At 39.2% G+C, this 27,562-nt stretch overlaps 2 protein-coding genes across 2 annotated transcripts in view; one reads left to right on the top strand and one right to left on the bottom strand.

Annotated features, from left to right (window-relative positions):
- Nucleotides 1-5,202: 5,202 nt before the first annotated feature.
- On the bottom strand, nucleotides 5,203-18,400 carry slc10a4 (solute carrier family 10 member 4). Its single transcript, XM_039751180.1, has 3 exons — nucleotides 17,722-18,400; nucleotides 17,084-17,294; nucleotides 5,203-9,651 (listed from the first exon to the last, which is right to left on the bottom strand). The coding sequence occupies exons 1-3, from the start codon at nucleotides 18,228-18,230 to the stop codon at nucleotides 9,124-9,126; spliced, it is 1,248 nt and encodes a 415-aa protein (XP_039607114.1). The 5' UTR covers nucleotides 18,231-18,400; the 3' UTR covers nucleotides 5,203-9,123.
- The window catches only part of LOC120527588 (peptidoglycan-recognition protein SC2-like), a 27,866-nt gene continuing 14,011 nt past the window's right edge, over nucleotides 13,708-27,562 (top strand). The window contains exons 1-2 of the mRNA XM_039751181.1: nucleotides 13,708-13,827; nucleotides 21,613-21,660. Coding sequence (XP_039607115.1) covers nucleotides 21,615-21,660 — 46 coding nt within the window. The 5' untranslated portion in view covers nucleotides 13,708-13,827; nucleotides 21,613-21,614. The remainder of the gene's footprint in view (nucleotides 13,828-21,612; nucleotides 21,661-27,562) is intronic.

Raw genomic sequence — 27,562 nt, 5'->3', positions numbered from 1 at the left:
ATTTTGGCTGCTCATTTATTATGTATATTGCAACTCTAAATGTATATTTTCTTATTTGGCTGACACCTTAATCCATGGCAACTTGCAACACTTATGATACAATTGATTTCCAATTGATTGGTTTTCCAATTGGAACATTGGTAGATGAAGTGACTTGCTCAGGGTCACACAGTGTCACTTGTGGGATTTGAACCCTACACCCTCACAGTTTGAGCTCCAAAGCCTTAACCACTACACCACACTGCCAGCCTGGGTCAGTGTAAGTTTATGGACAAGCATGCCCTGCTACATATTGGCACCAGTGTTACTGGGATGTATGTCAGTCTTGAAGAAGACCAGTGATGTACTTGTGTAAAACAGTGTTCTTCCATCTAGAGCTGGTGTTCAATTAGCACAGATTTAAGAATGTTATGTTATTGATTATAGACAAAATGGTACTGTGGAAACATTGTAAAGTGAAAAAAGTGGATTTCTGCTGAAGTGCCAGTGCTAGTGAAATCCAGTCAGACAGTATTAACATGCCAGCCGAAGAAGGTTGGAAATGTATCATAGCTGCATAGTTTAATAAAAGGAACTCTTTTAATGTATACTTAATCATATTGTAGCTGAACTCACTGTACCTTTTAGTTCTTCATACAATTTTGTCAATGGCCTTCAAGAAAACCTACAAGCTAAAGCATGATACATACTACAGTAGTATAAATTCAGTATGAGTGATTACAAAGTGCACAGCTGACAAGTCATGGACAACAGAATTAAAAGTACTGCTATAGATAGTCTCCAAAGTAGATGAAAAAATAAACGCATCTAAAATCTAAATCACTTGTGTGTTGATTTGGGGTTGGAATAACTTTAAATATCCAGGAGGGCGGTCGAGACCTGGAAACTGAGCGGTTCCAAGAGGTCTGATTGAAGGACAGTGGGAAAAAGTAGTGTCCACTACCTAAATTACAGGTTTGGCTATCCATTACCTTCAAAGGCAGGTTGTGGAATATGAATAGAAATGTAATTTTTATTACATTATTAATTTTCATAGTTGTGGTAATGTTCGGAGTTGAAATGTAGCAAAAAATGAATTGATAATAATATGTTAGGAGTTTTATCAAATTGATTTAAAGTGTAACATTATAACATAAGTATTGTCTGGGACTGGCTCCAGTCCCTTGCAATCCTAAATTGGACTAAGCAGGTGTGAGAATGATATATAACATAAATATATCTATTATAAAAAATGAAATCTTAAGACAAGACAAGACTATTGCCAAGAGATTTCTTCAAGTCCTGTCCTCCTGTCAACCATTTCAGGTTAACGGCCCACACCCACAGTCCTCTCACCTCTCATTCATGTGAATGCTTTTGTCAGACACAGTTCCTGCGCTCTCAGCTCTTATAAATTTTTATGTTTTCCTCACTTTAAGTTGTCAATAAAAGAAGACTTACTATGTCCAAATCTTATTAAAGAATTTCTTCCTAAAGGGTTATAGACAGAAGAAACGAGTACACAGGCAATCCTTGCACCGAGAAACATTGAAGTCAAACAAATTAATGCAAAAATTGTCGATCTGCTACACGGCAAATTGGTTAAATGCTTTATCAATAGACTATGCTGAAACAGTTGGCGGTGATTGTGCGGAATATGAAAACATCAACTTACAATATCCTGTAGAATATCGACAACCGTTAACACTGTCCGAATTACTGTTGAAAGAAGGATGTATCGTAATGTTATTGCGTAATTTATATATGAGTGATGGGCTATGCAATTGGATAATTAACAAATCACAAGGCCAACATTCAAAAAAGTCGGCTTATTTATAAGAGAGAAAGAAATGATATTTACTCACGGGCGGTTGTAAGTTGCGTTGTCACAATGTAACTTCAAACACAGAATCAAAATTCAATGCGATATTGACGTGGGTTAATTCCAAATATTGTTTTTACTGAAGTTTTACAGTAAACGTTTAAGTTTAAAAAGTATTTACATGTTAATTTCAAAGTCAAACTAGAATGAAAACCTTGTTTTGGACTGTCAAATTGTCATTAAGCAATAAAACATGTATACAGTACATTCAGTTTGGAATTTGTTTACTCAAAAACAGCAGAACTATGGACATTGACAAGTTGAATATTGTTTAAAATGATGCAAGAGGGAAGGAATGCCTTAGTGAGAGATAAGGATATTAGATGCATTCCTTTCTTCTAAGCATTTATGGGGATGCAACAGATCCAGTGTTAGAATGTTAGGGGTAACCCCAAAGGTTTCATTATTTCAGTATTATTAGTTCTCTTGAACCATTTCTTTAGATTAAAGGTGTCATTTTCCATAGTCCAACTCACAGCACTTGTGGTTATGTAGTATTTCTCTAGACCCTCACCACATAGTAGATTTAATCCTTCTATCCAAAGACATGTTGTTTTGTGGATTTATGCCACTACGTTAACCCAGTGAGAACAAGTGCACCATGTTATGGACTAGCAAGCTTGTTCCTATTTTTATTGATAGCTTCACACTCTCTATAAAGGTTTAAGGGAAAAGCCAAGGGATGGGTTTTACTCTGTGCACACAATGCCCCTCTGATGACCATACAGTAAGGCAATGAATTCCTGCTCCAGAGATTATTATTATTTAGCATTTTACTGTGCAGTGGTTATGGTTGTTGCTTTATATATCTGATATGCTGTGTTCAAATTCTGTGCCCAGTTTTTGTCTGCATTTGCTTTCCTTCCCATATGCAAGTTACCTTAATGGTGTGCACATATACCCTGTGCTAGAGTTTCCCCTATCCAAGTTTGTTTCCTTCCTTGCACCCAGAAATCATTCAAGACTGAATTAAGTAGGTTTGAGAATAAATGCATGTATGCATTATCCTTTACCCAAGGCAACAATTACAAAAGTTAGAATGCATACATTAATACGTCTTAACTGCTTGGTATGATAGGATGAAGGAACCAGTCAATTAAGCAGTACAATTTTTATTCATGTATGAGAACAGTCACACTAAAATATGTGCAAACATTAGTTGGCAGAAGCACAGCACAGTAAATGAAAGGAAAGAGTTGTTCTGGATGAGCTTATGAAGACACAAAAAGACTGGTGGTAGGGAGGAGAGCAGCCATGCAAGTAGGTCAGGGTTAAAAGTTTTAATAACCGGTCCTGGTTAGAGTACACTTTTTTAACCTTCTACCTACTAAATAAATATAAGAATATAATGAATAACATGCATTTCTGGTTCCAAACTAAATCATTATATTCTTGTTATTAAATTAATGTCACATAAAGGCATAAAGTTCACATAAAGGCACATTTTTTACAAGACAAAATTTAAAAATGTGTTATTTCACTTTAGAGGACTTTTTAGAGGCCTACTAGAGAGGCTAAGGAAACAACCACATCAGCCTCCTTTATCAAGTGTGTTTCTCACCAATGCAAGATCCATGACTCAGAAAATGGATCAACTAAAACTATGAATTGTTAGAAATCATTACATTTGCTACTGCTGTGTTATAATAATAACTGAAATCTGGCATCATGTGATGATTCTGGATGTAGCAGTGCAGCCAGCAGGCCACACAATCTACCATAGGGACAGTAACAAATACTCCAGTAAGATCGGATGGGGGGTGTCTTTGCATCTATGTGCATAATGAGTCGTCAAAAACAGTTTAATCTTAGACAGCCATTGTTCTCCTAACCTAGAGTTTATTTCAGTTAACTGTTGACCATTCTTTCTTCTAGCTTGTAGTACTGATTGTCATTACTGCCTCTATACCACCTGATGTTAAAGTTAGTATAGCTCTTGATCTCCTGCTAAACACCATAAACAAACATCAACATGCTTACCCCGATGGCTTTCATGTCTTAGTGGGGGATTTTAATCAGTCAAAACTGAAGCCGGTACTTCATAAATTTTTACAAAATTTGGTGTACCCATTTTGGGTATGACATTAAACTGAATTCAGCCCTGCAAGCAAGTCCTCCAGCTTGCAGGGAAAACCTGGGGGTTGGTGACAGAATTGGCACTCCAGCCACTGTAAAATACCTCACACTGTTCCACTCCATTCAGACTAGTGTGGTGCTGAGGTGTCATCCGTTGTACGGCTACGCTTGGGTCCTAATTTGCAATCCTGAGGTGGTTCATCGTGTGGTGGGTGCAGCAATGAGCTGTATCACTGTATGCTTCCAACATCTCCTGTTCTCTCTCTGAAATGAACGAGGAGTAAAAATACACTTGATCATGTTTACTCCAATATTAAACACACATAAAGAGCCACACCCCTCCCCACAGGCCAGCCAGAACACCTCTCTCTTCTCCTCATTCCTGCATAAACACCTCTTAGGAGAAAAAACAAAGCCATACACAAAGTCTGTTAAAACATGGCCTGAGGATGCACACTCTCAAGTACAGGACTGTTTTGCACACACTATTTGAGACATAGTTGAACATCAGAGCTTAACTGAATACACAAAGTCTGCTCTGTCCTATATCAAGTACTGTGCTGACAATGTCACTGTAGAGAAGTGCATCCGTGTCTTCCCCAACCAGAAATTCTGGATGACCGGAAAGGTCAGGGCCCTCCTCAAAGACCGTGACTGTGCTCTGTGTAATGCTGCTAGAGTCGAGCCAAAGTGAGGAATAAAAGGATGTGATCTATAAGAGGAGGATAGAAGTTCACCTCTCAGGAAAAGACCCTCAGTGTATTTGGCAGGGAATACAAGACCACCAACTACAGGGGCTGCAATACAACATCTGTGGACTTGGGTGCTTCTCTGGCAGTGGAGCTGAACTGCTTTTTTGCGCGTCTTCTTCGTTCTCCGTAGTTTTGAGTCCAGTTGGGCTTAATGCTGCTGACTCACGGGTATATTAGATGTAGTTGACAGTGGGAATATGCTCAGTTCCAGTAACCCTCCTGGAATCGATGAATTCTTTTTGCCCACCTTGCTCAGAGTTTTGCTCCCACTTTCACTATATTCTTTTTATTTAGCATTTCTTTATTTTTTTCATTGCCTCTGATGGAGTAGCTGCTCTGTAATTTCATTATACATGGTATAATGACCATAAATGCTTCTCATATAATCCAATCTTATCTCTGTCCTAGCCTTCACCCATTCAAAAGGTGGCAACCTTTCCCATGAACTTTGATGAACCACAAGCAAGAACTAATATATTCATCTCTTAATGAACACCGAGAGACAGTAAGGCATCCACCATTACTTTTTTTTATTGAATAAACACATAACGAGCTTATGTTACTGTAGAATTCCAATTTAAACTCTCAGTGATTAAAGACAGCACAGTTGTGTAAGTCCCCAGAATAGAAAAAGGGTCCAAATCTTCAGGTACTTCCCCACTTTGGAGGTCAGTGCTGCCTAAATGAATATTTCATCACATGGCTGCTAGGTGTTCTGCCCGTCCTCCAAATTGTTCAGCCAGCAGACAGATTTGCACAAGTCAGATCCATATTTTGCAGCTGTCATTCTGTCAATGTTATTACATGTTTGTGTGTTTTCCACTACTTCACATTTTGTATACACATGACTAGGGGAATTCACAGAGAGTGAAGGACACATTACAAGTAACTCAAAAGCAAGTTTTCATCCAACCATTCACAGAGCAATATTTTATTCAGACTCAGTTGTCCACACACTCTACTGTGTCATCACTCAGTGTATTTGCAGAGAAGACCTCTTGCTACCATCAGGTTCATCCATTTTTTGAAATTGGTTCTCTCCAGTGCTACTGTGAAACATCAGCCACTGGCTTCCTTCCATTTACAAGTTCCACATGTACTGTAGATTCTGAACAGCATTTGCTGTGTTTTTACTTGCTGTAGAACATTTTTCACACATCTCATCCAAAATAAACAATTCTACAATACTGAAACACATTTGAATATAATAAAAGTTTAAGATGGATTTTAAGAGTATTCTTTACAATTAGTAGCACACTGCTAAGACATTTAGTTCCAGCCCTTAAGGTTGATGATGTTTTCCACCATTTTTTTTAAGTTTCACTGTTTACTTGGATGTTTATTTTAAAAGGTGATTCACACTGGAATTAGCAGACTGATTGTTTGAAGCAGCACAAAGGATGCAAATACTTCCAAGTCTGTGACATATGTGATGGGAAAAATAAGATAATGTCTCATCACCTACCTGGTCCAAATCAAGGTTGTGGGGACCAGGGCATATTCTAGCAGTGTCAGTTTCAAGGCAGGAACCAATGAAGGAGACAGCTAGTCCATCTCAGGGTTCATTTATACATGCAGATGGTCTCCAGTATGGCCAATTTGGAATCACCAGTCAATCCAAGACTAATGGCACATGACAAGTTATAGAGCATATCACACTCAGCAACTGCAATTGCTCTGGATATGCAGGTTTAGAAAATGGATGAATATTTTTATATCAATTGCATAGATTTTAATAGTTTGTATTTTTGACTCACAACATTCTTTTTCAATATGAAATAAAATGTACTAAAACTCAGTGCTCTTAAGAATGGTTTGTATGTCCATTTTACATTTCTTAGCAAAAAAGCCTTTGAATTTATAACATTTCTATTCAAATAAAAAAGACCTTCTTCCTTTCAACACAAGTCTTATCTTTTCTTTGATTTGCACAGGAGCCATGATGAACCAGCAGCTTTTGCTTTTTTTCTTCAACATAGGTAAAACAAAGTGGATCACTAGTAGTTTAACATACAGGCAAGTTCTCCATTTATATTGCTTTCAAAACATTTTGTTACAGAAACAATTACTGATTTCTATGATGCACTTGCACCTTGTTTTGGGCAGCTTTCTACCTTGAAGCAAGTGCTGCTGTGATATGTTCAGCTGTTTATGACCCCAAATTGGGGGTCAGCAGGTTTGAGGATATATTTATTTGCAGCATATACTGGATGTATAGTTAATTGCTGAGTTACTGGAAAATAATTATAGACACGTGTAGTGCAGCATTAGGAAGGAGTGTTGTGTGTCAGACAACCATGTAAGATGAGTAATGATGTTCGATAAGTTTGGTGTAGTGGGCAGCAGTACAAACATATACACCTGTGAGTACTGAAATGAGTCCCTCTATCAACAAGGTGAACTTCCCTTTTGTTTGATGTCAAAAGTTAGTTACACTAGTTACATGAAACAACAGCACTTATGTCAATCGCACCTTACAAACCATAAAACAAAATACATAAGAATATGTTACAGGCAATAATAATAATCCAATGTTACGTGTATTAAAACAATGACTAATTAAGACAAGTATTTCAATGGACTGTGGCTTAAAGAAATTATTCTTGATTTGAATATCACTTAGGTAAAAGATACATATTTATGAAGACTGAAACACTAATATACTTTTTTAAACTCATAAATCCACAACTAACCTTTGTCTCATTTCTGGCCGTTTTTTTGAAAACTTATTGTATGGTATTTAAATTTTCTTACATAATTTAATATCTGAATTACCAAAGTAAATTTGGCCATTGTGGTGGTATAGTTGTTAACACTGTTTCCTCTCAGCTTTAAAGTTCCTAGGTTCAAATTTCAGAATGTTCACAGTCTCTGTGGATTTAGCATGTCCTCCCTGTGACCCGGATGTGCGGTTTAGGTTAACTGGTGACTGCAATCTGACCCAGTATAACTGAGTTTGAATGTTCATTATAATTGATTAGTGCCCAAATGTGTTTGGTTGCTGCCCTGTTCCTGATCTTGTCAGGACAGCCTACATTTTGAAATAGATAAATATAAATAAAAGTAAACTTAATAAATTGATATACATAGCAAATATTTGATCTGTTTCATTACATTAATTCTTCATTGTGCATTTTTTTTTTACTTTTTCCATATTTCATATTGAAAGACTTGTTTTCATGAAAAAGTCAACTTTCCAACAGAGAAACATCTTCTGCTATTCCTATACTATGTTGGGCATTTTTGGAAATATCATTGACTGTGTGTTTGCGTGCATGATAAAGATTTTGTGAACACTGTTGAAATGAATGGACTGATTCTTATGACATTTTGTGGACTTGCACTTGTTAATATTAAGCACTAAACAACTGTTCAGTGAACTCCGACTATTCAAGTTTCTAGTTCTTAAAGTTCAAAGTTTATACGGCTGATACCAGCAACAACATGTTCAAAGAGCTGGGCATATGAATTTAAGAAAGACTTTTGTGAATTTTGATTTCGCTCCAAAGGTCTTTGAATGTTTACAGTTCAAACTTTTCAAGTACACTAATGCTATTGCATCTTTCATATATTTTGGTAAATTCATGTTGTAAATATGTAGAACGTTACATGCTAGACTTTTTTCTTCTATGAACATGAAGCTATGACATTTCTGCCATTCAGTATGTTCTGAAAGGTTATGAAATTATTAGTTTTAGTAAACTCTCAGTGCTGGGTAATAGTTAAGCATCACCCTTGTTTTACAGGATGACTCCAAAATATTTCAAAGGTGATGTTTTCAGCAGATGTCATTTCCCCATTTCTTTTTAACTCATCAGTTAAAAAAAAAACAAACATAATAATTATTGTGAATATTTCACATCTCCAATTACATTGTAAAAAAAACACAGATTATGTTTTTAAATACCAAGTAAGAGCTGAATTTATATGTATCAGAACAAAAGTGGGACTATTCCATTGGTATTTCCATGACACCTTTAAGGCAGTCATTTTCCTGTCCTGTGTTTAGTCGAGGTTTATCAGACAACAATATGTTACACATAGGGCTATGTCTGTGACGAACGGGAAAAATGGATAGTCAGTAAAATGCTTCTGGCACTCTAAACATGAATGAATGAATGAAAGGCCTGTGGATCCAGTCAGAAGGACTTTTTTTGTCCTCTGCATGTGTGACAGACACAATGTGTGCACTCATGATGCAAAACCTACACAGTTACACTCTAAGGCATTAGCAACAGCATTTCATAATACCAGTATTTGACCTGTGACTAATGATAAAAGCCATGGTCTCACTGAAGCTCATGAAACTGAATCAGTGACAATCACAGTAAGATGAAGGAACCCTTGAGTGTGCTGAGATTTTATCTGTGAGTAGCAGCATCTGTGGTAATGGTCCAGTAATGCACCATTCAGCCTGCGGCCTGCCGCTAGACACTACATTTGTGTTTCACTCTGTCTCGCTTCACTGCTGCCAAAGTTGTGCTCACACACAGTCACTGAACCGTAAGCAGCATCCCCCAAAATCTCCTCCTCCTTTAGCTTTTTATAAGTGATATCTGTGTCCTCGTCCTCATCAGGTTCTTCCTGTTTATGAAGGACATCTCTCCGGTATACCTTGTACCCTAGGACAAAGAGACCTGCCTCGGCTGACTGAAAGAGGGCATAAAGCAGTGGAAACATGTAGATGCTGCCTATAATATGAGGTGGGAAAGCAAGCTTTAGAATGGCGGTGCATAGCTGAACATTTTGGCAACCCGTCTCCAGGGATACTGTTCTCCGACAGTTTGGAGGCAACTTGAAAAGGGCAGCCAGGCCATATCCTAATAAATAGCCTGCAAAGGGCATCAGGACTGCTACCATGTAAACCGAGGGAGGGATAGTGGAAAGTAGCTTTGGTCCAAGCATGGAACCGGTCAGGATGAAGAGAAGGACCAAAGTGATCAGCATCGACCACAAGGAGATCTGTAAGAAAAACAATGCAAAAACACATTTCAGCTTCTTATTTAGAGAGAAATGATTTCATACTTTGCATGACCTTTATGGTGACCAGATACCTCCATGAGTTACCCCAAGTAATGTTTTTTAAGGCCACAGATATACCAATGTGCAAGTGGTGCAATTTCACCATTAAAATGTCATTTTTATGTGTGTGTGGTAAACAACTTGGAGGCTTCTCTCATCATCAACAGAGAGTTGCAGGTGGATTTAAAATTAATCTCCACTTTGGAAAAAGCTTTTGGATCATATGATGCTTACATCACTTAGCCCTGAGCTGCTAGTAGTATCCTCCTAAGATGTCTTTGGGCACACTACAGCCTATAAAAAACAGCCTGCCCAGTGTGCTCGCTAAGTGGCAAGTGGCTCCTACATTATCGTGCAAATGCAGTAAATGGAAGCTTCTCCTAAGCACACTGTTTCTTTATCAGATTATCTTAGCTTTATTTTTTTATCTCTAAAAATTTACATGAACAATGTCCTGTTAAACACTAGTCTTTTTTTCTGTTGTGTTTAACAAGCAAATATCCAAATTACTATGTTTTCATTTAAAAATTGCGTTTTTAATCTAAATTGATCTCCATTCACATTAGTATTTTCACATTGTTTATGAAAGTATCTCCTCCCATACTAAAATGACTGAAAACACATATGACACAGTTGTTTGCCTATATTGGACATGCATGAGTCAACTGAGGGTGGCACGGTGGCGCAGTGGTAGCGCTGCTGCCTCGCAGTTAGGAGACCTGCGTGGAGTTTGCATGTTCTCCCCGTGTCTGCGTGGGTTTCCTCCCACAGTCCAAAGACATGCGGGTTAGGTGGATTGGTGAGTCTAAATTGGCCTTAGCGTGTGCTTGGTGTGTGGGTGTGTTTATGTATGTCCTGCGGTGGGTTGGCACCCTGCCCGGGATTGGTTCCTGTGTTGGCTGGGATTGGCTCCAGCAGACCCCCGTGACCCTGTGTTTGGATTCAACGGGTTGGAAAATGGATGGATGGATGAATCAACTGAAGAATCCATGAAGGGATGACAACACTGCCAGCCATGGGATTTATTGCAGAACTGTAGTGACTGGTAGTTTGTATGCAGCATTCAAACTGTACAAAATACAATTTAGATGCATATGTTTGTCAATTGTTTATTCTTTTTATTTACTTCTTTTTATTAAATTTTTATCTATCAATCTTTGATTTTATTTATCTATTTTCATGTGCATTACTTTGGAAACCTCTTCTGTGGCCTTAAATGTGCTCTATAAATAAATTTTGACTTGACTCGTTAGGTAAGTGACACAACAAGCGCCATGGAAGGCAACTCCTCTGTGTTCGCTATATGAGAATGTGATTTTCTTTCATGAAGGGTGACCAATCAGGGAATGAAACATAATGAGCAGGATCCAGTCAGGAAAAGGCTATGTAATAAGCAGAGACCAATTAGATCACAATTAAAGCCTGTGGTTTTTAAAAGTCTATATTTTTACCCATCCACATTACAACACCGATCCAATGTTTTTAAAAGTATACAGCTCTGGAGAGCATTTTCAAAAATCTCCATTTTCAGGGTTAAATGCGCTGGGTTAGTTTACACAAAAGTCAAAAATAGAGACTAAAGTCTGTGTTTTTAAATGCGTTCACATAGCCTTAGATTCAAAATATTCTTATTAATATGCCACAGTGGCACAGTTGCTAGTATTACTTCCTCAAGTATCAAGTATCCTGGATTTGAATCCAACACCCTGTTGTTGTCTTGACATTTTTCTTGTGTCTGTGATGGTTTTCCTTCAGTCTGCTCAAACATGTGCTAGTCAGGTTGTTGACTATTTTAAGTTCCCCCTGTATGAGTGTGATTATGAGTATTTGCAAATGTGAACTCCCAAATAGACAAAATGGTTCTAACTGCAGCCTACAATACCTATGACGTAGGTCAGGTAATCCTCTCAACGTCAGTCACAAAACACCCTTTGAGTCAGATAACACTCCCCACCTTGCCTAATCTTAACCCAACCATAGTGTAATTAGATGGAAGTTTCATGATTGATGTTGAGCGCGTGTCGTGATGTTGGGGTGTTACTTGACTGACCTCATAGGTTCTGCGATTTGTAGTTACACTCTGTTGAAATAGACTGTCACCCCCTCTGCTTTTGCCTTTCTGCTGGTGGTGCTGGATAGACTCCAGCCTTCCTCAACCCTCAGTTGCATTAAGCAGTTTTAAGAATGTTATTTTACACTGCCACCTCACAACTCTATTGGTCTAGGCTCAGCTATCCATATGAAGTTGGCTTATTTTTGTCATATATATGTAGGCTTTCTTCCACATATTAAAGACACCCATGTTAGGTTGACTTGTGTGCCTAAATGGCAGGCCATAGTAGTGTGGTATTGTGTATATGGCACTGGATATAAATCCTCAACTTTGTTAAGTCATTTCCTTCATGTGACTCATTATATGATTCTCAGAAAATCACTTACTCTACATGTGTAACACATTTTTTAAAATTTAATTAGCTGTAGTGTATCCTGACTCAGTACTTCACTTTGGATTGAGGAATAAGACAAATGTAAATAATAGTCAACACATTTTCTCTAACGTGATTGATAGTGGCTGTGTCTATGCCCTTTGACAGGCAAACACCCCAACAAGGGTCACTTCTGCACCTTTCCAAAAATTGAGCATGCAGGTTCAGATGGACAGACGAGAAAACAATCCCATTCGAAGTTAATAAGCGTCTATTTCAGTATCGCTGTCTGTAAGACCGCTCAGCTTTACAATCGGCCGCTCTCTTATTGTTGACACCGCCCCTCCAAATGGCTCACTGTAGTTCTGAATAACGGCTTTCATTTCTAACACTGATCATCTGACAGCGGTTGCTGCTCATTCTTACCTCAGACAGTTAAGAAAATAAACACGTAACAAGCCATTTTGATTATAGTGGTAGTGAATCCATATGCAAGAACTTTAATGTTCTGTCAGAATCCGGCAAAAGAATAAGCGTAAACTCGTAATGCCCAAATTAGAATAGCCATCCCGTGCTGTATGTAGTGAAACAAACCAGAAAGTAGTGAAGGACATATCAACGCAATGGTTTATGAGTCGCGAGTAATCGAAACAAAGGCTCGCAAATGCCACTTTCTGTCTGACCACAAAACGTTCGCCTAACGCACTTAAACCAGCCTGAGGGCACAAGCCTAAACTGAAAGGAGGAGCACAAGCGAGCGCCGCCGCGATCTTTCTGCCTGTCTGCTTGAGGAATTAGCAGTCCTCCGACTCAGTAAGCCGTTCATTCGTTTTGTTGAAGTGCTTCACTTCCAATAAGACTGAAGAGATGGATTTCGATTTCTGAAGCCATGCGCTTGCCTGGCTCATGATGTAAAGGGTCAGTGAGGCGCACGTCTGCCCATCGTGTTGTGTTGCCAATTAATCCGATAAATTTATACTCATGTCCTGTCAGAACCCGTTAACCATGGCCATGTGCAAGAACGGTCCAGTGTTTTGATGCTTTTAACAGGTAGTACGGTGTTTTATCGGAGCCCAGCTGCTGGCTGTCCTAGTGTTTCATATACAGTACTTTCTACTTTTCAACTAATATATGTATTTTATTTAACTGCGTATTTTTATTTTTGTATGGTATTTATTTGTTATTCTTTTCTAATTTTTATTTGGTTTTCTTTTTTTGTAACATTTTGGGGTATCTTGTAAAGCAGTTGAGCTACAACCTGAGTCTATAAATGTGCTGCACAAATCAATGTTGTTGATGTCTATCCACCCGTATGTAAGCGAGAAATTCAACAATAACATTTTAGCATAAAACGATGAACCAAGGGGCACAACGCCCGTGCCGAACGGCGCTGGAATTGACGGCGAATTACAATGCAATGTGATGTAAGATGCAACAGATAACCAGAAGAGAAACAGATTTGGCAATTAGTTAAACTATAACGAAATAATGGGGTCATTTTTTGGTTTAAAATTACCTCAGACCTCGAACGTTATCCCATTTTTATATTAACGACAGAGGAACTGGGTAACGTTACTAAACCGCCAAAAGAGGAACTCCAGAAAACGAGATTATATGGGTTAAAACAGAGCAGAATTCTGCAAAACTCGATAACTTTCAAACTGGAAAGCGAAGCCCGGGATCTCAGAAGGTTAGTGCATCGTTTATGATCCGTAGTGCTTTTCAGTCTGCGTTCTTCGCAAATAATGAATTTCCTATAATATCGAATATTTTGTGATGTTTCAGCTAAAATGTAATTGGGTGCATTCGATTATATTTCACTCTCATGGCAACTTAAACTGGCATTTCAATTTTACTTTATTGAAAGCAGCATGAGTGTTCAGCGCTGAATTGCAGAAAATTAAAGTGTAAGATTTTAAGGTTATTACACTTTCTCTAAAATAAGTTTTATTTACAGAAAAATTACTAATTACACCGGCTTTCGAATGCAGGTTATATCCGCCAACATGTTTTGTTTAATACTGTCAGAATCTTGAGAAGCCGGAACCTCAGGTGCAAGGCAAGAGACCAGTAGGGAGCTACTCATAACGATTCATCTTTAAACCAGCTTATCCAGAGCTGTGCCGCGGGGCAGCTGGAGCCCATCCCAACTAAGCTTTGGGCGCAAGGCAGAATTACCACTTGGACAGGGCGCTAGTTCATCGCAAGGTGCACACACACACACACACACACAGTACACATTCACGCACACACCCGGGCCAGTTTAGCACCGCCAATCCACCGATCCTGCATGTCTTTAGAGGGAGGAGATCCACTCACACGCATGGAGAACATGCACACTTTACACAGGGTGCACCCGTCATGTGATACTTGATATATATCTCCTTGTTGCAAATCACATCAATATAATTTTCAATTAACAGCTCACCGAAGGGACCAGTCTTAGTGATATGTGAAAAAATGAAACGTGCAGAGAAAAACGCGTAAAACTGGAAGGTTTACAGACCCCACACAGCGGCGTCTTTGCCAGACTTGAAGCCCGACTGTTACCCCGGAGCCCTTATCACAGCGTTACCGTGCGGCCATCTCTGTTCGTATCTTCTAACTGCAATCATTAACATGTTGCTGCTCTGAAGAAGTATTAATAGATGTTGGTACCATTCTTCAGTGCCTTATCGTCGAAAACAATTTACTAACAATATTAATGTATTGTGAATACGTTATTCAGTTGCATAATCTAGGTAAGCCACAGCGTTGTTTTATGGCAATAATCAACCCTGACCGCAAAAGTCCATGTCTACATTTCTATTAATCGAGAAAGATAAGTGTTTGGATGAGTGCGGAAACCAAATCAAAATCCTGTGACCGTTAAACGAAGTAAAGTTATGGGAGTTGTGATGCAGCGTTATCCACCACGTAACCGTACCGAAGAAAACGGCTCACACGATTAACGGACTGACATGTTGTCTTTTTTCCATCAAATGCCTATTTGATGTATCAAGATTAAAATTGAATATGGTTTGTGCAATAGGATCGCTTTTAGTACAACATGGCGATACGGTATATGCGTTCATATATACACTGATTTTATATACACACACATTATATATATATATAATTTTTTTTTTTTTCTAAGGACTGTGTGTGGTACATTTGTCACCTCCTTACCCTTCATTGTTACACCTTAATTCCCGCCTGAATGCTTTCTATGTGGAGTATGAACGTTTACCTCTTGATTACATAAATCCATCTCTGCACTGCGTTTTCTCAGTGAATTTAGGAGAACCTGCCAGCTTGTCAGAGAGCAACTTATATCACGAATGTTTGGATAGGATTTTGAAACCCAGAGCAGCAAAAATGAGTCTAACACACACGGGTATATACGTACCCACTCACACAAATATATGAGTATATATATATATATATATATATATATATATATATATATATATATATATATATATACACAATATGTAATATAGATATAGTATATATAACCCTTAAAACACCAGTGCCACAGTGGTTCGTCAGAGGAACCATTTTCGGTTCCCAAAAGACCCATCCACATGGAGGTTCCAGAAAGAACCTTTATTTATTTAGATCTATAACATGCCCCATGCAAATAAATAATCACAAAGAGATGCAGATTTGTGAAATACCAGTAGCTCATGATTTTAAAACGACTATTTCTGCATATGTACAATAACACAAGTTAAATCAAGATTTTCTTAATCTGTTAGCGTCCTGCTATATTTATCCTTCCTTTCAATTAACATCTTTTTTTCTGCATATTAGGAAGTTTTTCAAAACACAAAGAACCAACTTCCTAGATTTTTTTTTTCTTTTGATAAACAATGGCTCTATGAGGAACAACAACCCAGTAAAGTACAGTGCAACTAAAGAACTAGTATTTTTAAGAGTGAAATATCTGGAGTATACTTCATATAGGTCATTACATATATAGGTAACACTTTTCATATTATTCTTTATTGTGGACTATTCCAAGAACTATAAAACCTCATTTGCACAGCTTCCTTAATAATGAATAAGTTGAACAGAAATTTTTAAAAGCTCGATTTTAATGCACTCAGTCTTCTAAAAAGTCTAAGATCGTTCGAAAATGCATTTTAATGTGATGTAACGAACTAGGGCGATTTAAAGTTGCCGTTTGCCAACCTCTTTTTTACACATAAAATGCTCAAGCAGCTTCTTCTAACGGGCGTTTCGAAGACGGCGCAGAACAGCTGGGCCTGACGACCGACCTCCTTGGAGATCAATGCGTAATGAAACGGGCGTCTTTAAAAGGGGCGTGGCTTCAGCTAAGGACGTTTTGTGGTCGCTTGATGTTGGGGCAAATAAGGTGGGTACAACGAATTTTCTGATTCTAAGATCAAGTTTGATTCGCCTGCTAAAGGACCTGGCCCGTTAGATTGTACTCATTATAATTAGTCCCGTGTTAAACATGTATGGATTAGGATAATTATATTTAAAAACTTAATTGTACTAGTAGAAAAAATTAGATGTAAAACTCGCCTTATCCTGGGGTTCACCTTAGTGGCAGTCACCTGCACGAAGGGCTCACTGAGCCTGTACACTGCTCATAGCTGCCTTACTTGAGCCAACCAAGTTGCGGCATATAGCAGTTGCCCTCTCCCCAACTCCATTCCACACCCTTTACTTTAAGAGCCCAGCCCTTTTTCCACCCGTTGTACGTTATTACAACCTACCCTACTCTCCTTATGACCAAGACGCCATCTGCTTTTCCATCTAACGATAATGCTCAAGTAAATGCATTATCCTAGAGGTGTACGTGTCGAGCCCCTAATAAGTGTTGGAGACACCCCCTTGGTATAAACACCTTGATCTCCCATCTCCATCCTAAATCACACGTCCCTTTTACATGGTAACTGATGCGAAAAAAACAGGAGCCAGTATGCAGTAGTCACCTTCAAGATGATGTCAGCCGCTCTGCTGTACCTGTGTCTGATTAAAACCCCCAGTCCAATAGGAATCAGGGTGCTGCACAGGGTCAGAATGATGGCTCCAAATGGCATGAGCTTCACCACAGGTTTGTTAATCCAGGCTCGGCTGTAAAGCCACAAGCAGAGCGGCATGAGGAAGAGAGCCAGCGCCGTGGATGAGATTGTCATTATAATGCTGTGGAAAAGAAAAAAACGAAGGAAACTTTTGTTTAATGACAGATCGTTCTCATAACATCATGAATTAGTATTCAGTTGATTAACTAGACTTGCTAAAGATGTACTGTATAATATAATGTACCACCCCATCGAGAGTGCACGTTCGGAGAATTCTCCAAAAGTGGTAGTTACAGTCGAATATATTTTCCGATCAGACACGTTTTAAATTACAAATTCATACCCTTCATATTCCAGCAAGCAATTCAAAGATAATACATTTAGTATAGAACATCATAAAATCGTAACCGTCATTTCCGATCATTTGATATTTTGTTAATGTTATAATACATTTGTGCGCCCCTTTGCATTGCTCTCTTTTTACATTTGCTAGTATTTGAAACTTTTTGCAAAGCTACAAGAAAGATGCCCTCGCCGAAATCGCCTACCTGAGGTTCATTTCTCCATTCACCAAGACAGACATTATATTGGAGAGGTTCCCTCCAGGGCAGCAGCCGCAGAGGAGCACGGCGATGGCAGCCACATCGTTCAGCGAAAAGATAAGCGCCAGGAGGAAGGCCACCAGGGGCATAATGACAAACTGAGAGATGAGGGCCAGCAAGACTCCAATGGGTCTCCTGATGTGCTCCCCAAACTGGCTCACCTCCACTGTACAGCCCAGACCTAGCATGGTGAAGCAGAGGACGCAGCCGACAAACACGTTAATCCAGTGGTTCAGGGGAGAATCCCAAAAATCCTCCTTTAGAGAGGCGGGGACGGCACCTGTCGCCCAGAGAGTGGCATCAACGCGCCCTGTGCTGCCTTTTAACCGCTCTCCGGCCACACTCCCCAAGAAGTCCTCGGGAGAGCGCGTTGGCTCATCTCCAGCAGACGAAGGGTACACATCGGTGAAATTCACCCAGATATCACTTCTGGTTACTCCTCGTACATTTGCCATGGCTGAACCGCTTGAAAACGAGCGCTGTCAGGTTAAAGACCGCCGCACAGCAGTTCATTCATCGCCAAAGTCCTGCAGACACCAGGACACGGGCACCTGTGCGCACACGGCCATGGAGAGACAACAGGGAGACAGAGTGCCAGGGAGGCGCATCAGCTGCTGGAGGGGTGTGGGCGGCGGGTGGGCTCTTATCACTAAAGACAGTCTGCGCGTGTAGCCGGCCGCGCCTCATCTAATGGGGAGGGTGGGGGTTTGGTCGGCTGCAGGCAAGCTTCAGCATCACGCCAGTGTCCATGCTATTTTTCAAATAAATCTCCAAGCACTATGGATCCAAAAGAATGTCTTTATTTTGCAAGACGCCGCGGTTCAACAGTGAACAACCTGACAAAGAGCTGAAAAAACACCTCAATTGGAATTTGGTGCCGGGAAAAGATCTTTTCCATTAAATACGTTTGAAAAAAGACACCTAAATGTAAGTTCATCCTTATGACAAGCTGGAAGTCGGGTTTCCGCTCTCCTCGCCTCACAGATAAGTAGTGACCACTGATGCGGGTCACTCTGTTTACAGTCCATCTTAATGGCACAATCGCACATAAGAAAACACAAAGTTGTGTTTTCTGGGAATGCTCCATCAATGGCCGCAGGTTCAAGTGAAACACCCAGAATATCAAACTCTACATTCTAATAATCCTGTTGCTTCTTTACTCTCCCCGTTCTATTAGATCTAAAAAAAATCGCCATCACATCTTGCCTGTATCCATCCATTTATCCAAACTCAAATTTGGCTCTCCAGCACTGAGAGAGATGAACCAACCCTGGACAGCAGGTCAGTCCATCACAAGACAGAGCCACAGTCACTCACCCTGACTCCTGCCATGCCAACTTAAAACTGGCAGTTAATTTACTGTTAGTGTCTTTAGAATATATGGGTGAGAAACAGAGCACCCACGGAAAACAGAGAGAGAATATTGAAACTCTACACAGACAGTGATGGCTCCAAGATTCAAACATTGCCTTTTGGAGCTGTGCTGCTATGAATGCCAACCACTGGACCAATCAGTAAAATGCAATCTGGCAAAAATATCAGACGTCTGTCAATATTCGACCTAAAATAATATTCAAGACTAAAAAAAAGTCCAGTACTGAGCTCATGAAACAGATGGAACTCCATGCTTCCAGCTAATTCCTGACTATGCTGCACACTAAATGTAAGTATGTGGAATAATTCACATTTTATCTAATAAATGATGATGTTCAGTTATTCAGTGTGGAAACCAAGGGCACTCCAGCTGCCCCAACCCCGACACGGACAGACAGAGACACAAGTTCAGCACAGCACATGTTTATTTTCACATGTAGAGCGCATCTCCATCACTCCCCACAACAAGCACCAAATACAGAGTCCTTCTTCTTCTTCCTTCTTCTCTCATTGTCATCTGCGTTTGCTGCCTCCTCCTCCTCCACCTCTTCCTCCTGTTGGTAAACTTCGTCCCTCTTCCTCCCGACTCTGACTCTTGTCCTTTTAAGCAGACCCTGGGAGTGTTCCAGGTGGCTCATTAATCAGTCCTAGAATCAGCCCCTGGTTTGGTGAAAGACCTTTTTAGGGCTCTGCAGCTCACCCTGTTGGCCCCCATGGAACCCAATAGGGCTGTGCCACACTCCAACTCCCAGCATGCCCTGCGGGATTCAATGGTGCCACAGCCACCCAGGAGGGCTGCCCTCTAGTGTCCCGAGGAAGGTAATGCCCAGCTGTTGCTCTCTCCCCTTCTCCTTCCATCCAGGTGGCTTCCCGGTCTGGTAATGACCGTGAATGCCCATCACATCAGATACTATTCAATTCTCTAAATCCTGCATACATGTGGTTCTGGTTCATAATTCACTCCCTTTTAGTTTTGCTCAGTTTTTCAGCGAGACCATCAGACACTTACATTTTTTTACTACACAAAACCAAAGGTCACTGTCTTTACTTGTAGTACTCATCACCTGTCACACAATGTTCAGAAAAGACCTTAAGCAACTCACAGATAGGAGAGGTTAGGAGCATGTACTGGTACCGCAGGATCTCAAATTAGGACCCAAGTGCAGTGTGGAAAGTATGAGGTTTTTTACAGTGGCTGGAGTGCCAATCTCACCACCAACCTCCATGTTTTTCCTGCAAGTTGGGGGACCTGTTTGCAGGGCTGGATGCACATTAATGTCATACCCAAGATGGAGCAATTACAGGTTAAGGTTCTTGCTCAAGGGCCTGGAATCACTTCTGGCATTTGCGAGATTCAAACCAGCAACCTTCCAATTGCCGGCGCAGATCCCTAACCTCAGTGCCACCACTCCACTTAAGCAACTCAGAAGAAAAGTTTTCTTTTTTTGACCATTTCCCTCTAATAGCATGGATTTTTAAATTGAAATACGTCTACAGCTGTGACTTTTGTACCTTTTTGAAGAGGACTGCTTATAATGTCCTTGCTAAGTTTGGGATGTGATCAAATGGTCTTAATAAAGGCAGCGGTAATCTACACTCTAAAATAAGTGCATACATTCTTAAAATAACAGGTCTGTAAGGACACTTTATGGTTCTTTACTGGGTCATGTGGTTCCTCGTAGAACTATTGCTTAACAAAGAACAATTTAATTCTGGAAATCTATAGAAAAAAACAATATTTACTATATAGTAGGCTACTTAGCAGAACACTAAGAGATAAAGAAAACCTGGACTTAGTCCGTGATATTGTATGCAGCAAGAGTCCTTTTAAAATCAGGATCCATTGGTATTTGACAAATCTGTTGCCATCTATTCATGTTTACTTACTTTATGGATCCTGTTACTTGTCTAAATAAATCAAGGTTCTTCCTGGAGCCTTCATGTGCATGGATGGGTCTTTTGTGAACCAAAAATGGATCCCCTATGTCATCACTATTTTTGAGTGTGGTTACAAGATGACAATTCATATTTTATGATTTTGTTAAATCTTGTGAATTGCAGACATTATTTAATATGTTTTACTGATAATACTAATTGCTTCAACTTACCATTGTAGTTAACTAACTCCATTTCACTAACATACTGATAAAAAACACAAAAATTATGTTGTGGCAATTTAATTAAATAATTTCCATCTGATCTAATAAATGATGACATTCAGTTATTGAGATGCCACTCAATTTTATAAATCCTGCATGCGCTGTTCTCCATGACACAATGGCAGATTAAGCAGGCTCAACAACGGATGGAGGGAAAATAATAATAATAATCAGAGTGCTTTATATTTTACACATTTGAATGAGAGTGATATAGGTGCAGATCTTATCTGAGTGGGGCAATAATTGTCTAGTTTTAAAAGGTATGACCCTTCAATATAGTAACTTTTCCTTCACTTTTTTACAGAAATGAAAGTTGCATTTGTAGTTTTCACCCTGTTCCTGTGCAGTGAAGGTAAGTTGTGTGTTACTATTTCATATGGCAACTAACCAGAGCTGAATTCTATCTTCTGGTTCAGTTAGGGAGTCACATTCACAGATCTAGTCTACTGAACCATCTCCTGGTATCTTTAGGAAGAATGCAAGCTTAAGAAAAAATAAATATACACATTTATAACAACAAAGGTGTATTCATTACATCATTAGACTATGGGAGACAGATAAGAAAGATACTGTATAAGTAAAAATGCTGTTTTTATAACTTTCTTCCTTGTTTCTTTAGCATGGAATTTACACTACCTTCAACTATTATTAAAATATTGCAAGATTTAACTAAAATGAAAAACACAAGGCCTCTATCAGGGATACAAATTCCCTTCTTTTTTAAAATACAGTATTTAATGTTTAGCAATTTAGTCCTCTATATTAAAGATAATACGTTTACAGTATAAAGAGGCTAATTGTTAGCGCAAAGCTGAAAAACAAGATTACCAACAACACACAGTTGTCACACGGCTAATGTCCAGACTGCCAGACTGTATGAGAGAATGTCCTCTCTCTCTCTACACAGAGACAATTGCATTAAGTATATACATATATATACTATATGTACAGTTGTGCTTGAAAGTTTGTGAACCCTTTAGAATTTTCTATATTTCTGCATACATATGACCTAAAACATCATCAGATTTTCACTCAAGTCCTAAAAGTAGATAAAGAGAAACCAGTTAAACAAATGAGACAATAATATTATACTTGGTCATTTATTTACTAAGGAAAATGATCGACTATTACATATTTGTGAGTGACAAAAGTATGTGAACCTTTGCTTTCAGTATCTGGTGTTAACCCCTTTGCAGCAATAACTACAACTTAACGTTTCCGGTAACTTTTGATCATTCCTGCACACTGGCTTGGAATAATTTTAGCCCATTCCTCTGTACAGAACAACTTCAACTCGAGGATGTTGGTGGGTTTCCTCACATTAACTGCTTGCTTCAGGTCCTTCCACAACATTTCGATTGGATTAAGGTCAGGACTTTGACTTGGCCATTCCAAAACATTAACTTTATCCTTCTTTAACCATTCTTTGGTAGAACGACTTGTGTGCTTAGGGTCGTTGTCTTGATGCATGACCCAACTTCTCTTGAGATTCAGTTCATGGACAGATGTCTTGACATTTTCCTTTAGAATTCTCTGATATAATTCAGAATTCATTGTTCCATCAGTGAAGGCAAGCCATCCTGGCCCAGATGCAGCAAAACAGGCCCAAACCATGATACTACCACCACCATGTTTCACAGATGGGATAAGGTTCTTATGTCGGAATGCAGTGTTTTCCTTTCTCCAAACATAACGCTTTTCATTTAAACCAAAAAGTTCTATTTTGGTCTCATCCGTCCACAAAACATTCTTCCAATAGCCTTCTGGTTTGTCCACGTGATCTTTAGCAAACTGCAGACGAGCAGCAATTTTTTTTGGATAGCAGTGGCTTTCTCCACTGCACACCATTGTTTTTCAGTGTTCTTCTGATGGTGGACTCATGAACATGAACATTAGCCAATGTGATAGAGGCCTTCAGTTGCTTAGAAGTTACCCTGGGGTCCTTTGTGACCTCGTCGACTATTGCACGCCTTGCTCTTGGAGTGATCTTTGTTGGTCAACCACTCCTGGGGAGGGTAGCAATGGTCTTGAATTTCCTCCATTTGTACACAATCTGTCTGACTGTGGATTGGTGGAGTCCAAACTCTTTAGAGATTTTTTTGTAACCTTTTCCAGCCTGATGAGCATCAACAACTCATTTTCTGAGGTCCTCAGAAATCTCTTTTGTTCGTGCCATGATATACTTCCACAAACATGTGTTGTGAAGAGCAGAGTTTGATAGATCCCTGTTCTTTAAATAACAGGGTGCCCACTCACACCTGATTGTCATCCCATTGATTGAAAACACCTGACTCTGATTTCACCTTCAAACTCACTGCTAATCCTAGAGGTTCACATATTTTTGCCACTCACAAATATGTAATATTCGATCATTTTCCTCAATAAATAAATGACCAAGTATAATATTTTTGTCTCATTTGTTTAACTGGTTTCTCTTTATCTACTTTTAGGACTTGAGTGAAAATCTGATGATGTTTTAGGTCATATTTATGCAGAAATATAGAAACTTCTAAAGGGTTCGCAAACTTTCAAGCACAACTGTAAGTGTGTATATATGTATTTTTATATATAAAATCTACTAGCCGTCCCATGTGGCTCTCCCACATAGTAATGAAACAGGACAGTGAGGAGGGCCCTGGCCGGCTTCCTACTCCTGACGCCACGCTTCCCCCTCCTCTCAGCCAGCAGCTTCTGTCTTGAAGTAGAATGAATATATTACTCCTGCAAGTGAACTATGATTCTTAGCGCGATGAGAGAAGTTGCAAAATCAACTGGAATGTTCAAGCAAATTCTAGAAAAAAAACCCAATCTAAATCCGTTAAGTAGTTCTCTCGTTCGCTAACTAAGCAGATGTAAGGTACTCGGGCCGAGGCTGGTGAGTGAGTGAGGAGGGCCCCGCCCCCTCCCCTCGGCCTGCTGCGTCTTTCTCGGATTCACACAAATAAATTGGTACTGCAAGCGAACTATGATACTATGATACAACGCGCAATGAGAGGAGCTGCAAAATCAACCAGAATGTTCAAGCAAATTATCTAAATTTGTTAAGTAGTTCTCTCATGAAGATCAGACAGACATACAGACAGAGAGACAGACATATTTTGGATTTTATATAGGGAGAGATATACTAACTATGCTACACATCTAAGACAGGTTAAATTCTAAGTAGCCATCAAAGACCTCAGCATTTACCTTTGCAGTGAACCAGGCAATGTCATCTGCCATTTGGTATGGGATTCCTAAACACTTTGTTAATGTTTGTGTTACACAATCTACTGGAATGACAGACACATAGAAACTGCATAGACACACAGACAGACACACAGACACTTATCCTTTTATTAGGGTCAATATATACATACACAGACACACAAATGCCCCCCGATTGACTCAGAAACTGACTGACAAGAGATTCTTCATTCAGCCCAAGAAAAAATACTTTTCATTAATTCATTGATCTCATGGCTCCAAGACCCAGAAAAGTCCAACCACGCCAAAAAATCTTAATTTAATCATGAAAAAATAATAGAAAACCACAATGATGTTTCCAATTTAATAGTGGGAATATGGCACTGAATTAATTGCACCCCTTTAACATTCAAAGTTGTTAACAGTTTTACACAATTTAGGGAGCAAACTCTAAATAAAACACTGAATATAAAAAAATGGCAAAGTAAACTGTATCACTTAAAGTTCTGGCAAAAATGCAGATATTTCTGAGTTTTGTAGAACAAGAAAATAAATATAGGACAGCTCACTAAACAATGAGATCAATTAAAAAAAAGTGATCCACCGATTGTGAAATTGTTTGGAATTAACACCTGCAGTTACAGGGGTCCCTCAGGGCCAAACTTGTGAATTACTGCATTAGATTTTATACTTTTAAAGAACTGTTATCATTTCTAAGAAATCATACAACACTAAAACCTAATATTTTATTGCTTAATAATGCGTTCAAAATAACCTATCCATTTTTTATATATTAAGATGTGCATTTGTTTTCTATATATTTTTTTTGTCTGGAAGCATAACAACATCTCCAGGGATGAGAGAGAGAAATGCCTTGTTGTTTAGGCCTGGCATATGCAATTACTTTAGAACATTGAATGGCATGTCATGCTCCAGATACTAAAATATCTGACATTCAAGTAGTTATAAGACCTCCTGGCTGACAGGTGGCAGCACGTGGCCCCTAGATGGAAAAAGAAAGGGAAAAGCACATGTTTGTCATTCTGAGCAGAAGAACTTGATTGCTCCTTTTAGATAATGGTCAACAGGAAGTTTTAGGGACTTTTAGGGACAGCTGAACATTCAGGGGTATAGAGACTGCAGAAGCTAACAGGAGATCTTCTAGCTTTGTATCCCAGTGACATGAATCTGTTTGTTACACTGAAAGTTATCTCAGAAAAGGGTATAAAGCCACCTCACGCTAGAGGTGTAATGGAGTCTGGAGCCATCAACACAGTTCTAGGCAATGGAAGGGACAAGGAGGCCAGAGTTATGAGTGTGTGAGAGAGATAAGTGGGAGCCAAGAAAGGGAGTTCTTTCTAGTGCTTTGAGGGTGGATATTATGGAGAGCCACGCCTTCCAGGAGACAGAAGTGCAAGACCTACTTAGAGAAAGCATTTTTTGTTTTTATTTTTCTGTGCTTACATTGTACTTTGTGTTTTCCCTTTCTTGTGTTCTTTATTTATCAATAAACCCACCATTTCTGATGTATTTAGCTTCCACGGGTGATATGAAAATAGACTTTTGCTTTAAATGTGGAATTTTACTTTATTTAAAAAAGGGATAGATGGATATTAATTTTATAATGTGTTTGTCTTGGTAAGGGTCATGATGTTAACAAATAAGACCTTTCATGTTTAGCTTAACTGTCCCTAACAACAGATCTCCATTCCTTGTAGTGGACTTCCAGATGTTCCAATGCCAACTGTGACATATGTCCTTAAATGATTGTTGACAGTTATATTCAGTGATCTGTTCCTTTATAGAACCTGGTCAGTTCATTTCTAATGTTGTGGGAATCAGAGTTTTTTTGAGCAGCATCGGACGCAAGCCAGAAAATAATAATAGACACAGTACCAGGTCCTCCACAGTGGTACAAAGTAGGCCCATTTGCACAGTTTCCATACCTTAAATAATATAAAGCCTTAGACCACGGGTGTCAAACTCCAGTCCTGGAGGGCCGCAATGGCTGCAGGTTTTCATTCTTGCCATCTTCTTAATTAGTGACCAGTTCTTTCTGCTAATTACTTCTTATAATTGACTTGACTCAGGCCCCTTAGTTGTTTCTTTTTCTTTCATTAGCAGCCAAACAATAATGAGACACAAAACAAGATGCCACATGACCGGCTCACATGTTCCCATCACATATTATCTGAAAATAAAGAAAAGGTGAGGGTCTCAGTAAGGCTGATCTCTCAAGGTGTTCCTAAAAAAATAGAAAAACAACAGTTTTGGAAATGTCTGCTGTGGCAGAATGAGAGCAGCAACAAGCCATGGGATTAAAGAATGAGTTTAATTAACAGCAAAAATCGGCTTCTAATTAAGAAACTGGTTTGAGTGAAATTGGTTGCAGTTTGAAGCCCCAATTTAGCTGGCCATCTATTGGCTCGTTTCACATCTAATTTCTGCTTGGCTGTCATTTAATGAAGAAAGGAATCAATTCAGAGGGCTGAACTCTTCTAACAGGGCTATTAAAGTGATGGGGAAAAAGTTAATTAGCAGTGAAAACTGGTCACTGATTAGGAAAAGGGTTAGAATGAAAACCTGCAGCCACTGCGGCAGTCCAGGCCTGGACTTCGCCACCCCTGCCTTAGGCAGACAAACATGTATGTTGTATATTCATTTTCAAAACCCACCTTACTCCAGCACTCAGTATAAGGTAGGAACCAGTTTATTTTAGTTTTTCGCATATATTGTATTTCCAATTGCAAACTTCAGAGCACACATTTTCTCCTATGTTGATCCATCCATTTTCTAGGACTACTTTTTCCAGTTTATGATTGCAGTTAGTCAGATCTTGCCATTATGGAAAGAATGGCACCTCAACATGGTGAACAGGCATACACAAGCTGCAAATATCTTGGATGTGAGAGCAAACTAGAAGACAAATCTCTCTGTTATAATAAAAAAAATCTTGGGAAGAGAGATGAGACGTGACTTTCTTAGAGAAACACTTTCACGTCCTGCAAGATGAGACTTTGTGCCAAGAGATTTGACCACAACCGGGAGCCAGAAATAAAAGGCAAAGA

This window comes from Polypterus senegalus, chromosome 4 (assembly GCF_016835505.1).
Source record: "Polypterus senegalus isolate Bchr_013 chromosome 4, ASM1683550v1, whole genome shotgun sequence".
Lineage (NCBI taxonomy): Eukaryota > Metazoa > Chordata > Cladistia > Polypteriformes > Polypteridae > Polypterus > Polypterus senegalus.
The sequence above is the reverse complement of the archived record's forward strand: the minus strand, read 5'-3'. Positions and strand labels throughout refer to the sequence as shown.

Excerpts from the sequence above, each read along its gene's own strand:
- slc10a4 (XM_039751180.1), bottom strand. The coding sequence starts at position 18,230 with ATGGCAAATGTACGAGGAGTAACCAGAAGTGATATCTGGGTGAATTTC. Across the intron at positions 17,295-17,721 it reads AATGGAGAAATGAACCTCAG|CATTATAATGACAATCTCAT; the intron begins GTAGGCGATTTC and ends TCTTTTCCACAG. Across the intron at positions 9,652-17,083 it reads CGGCTGACATCATCTTGAAG|ATCTCCTTGTGGTCGATGCT; the intron begins GTGACTACTGCA and ends TTTTTCTTACAG.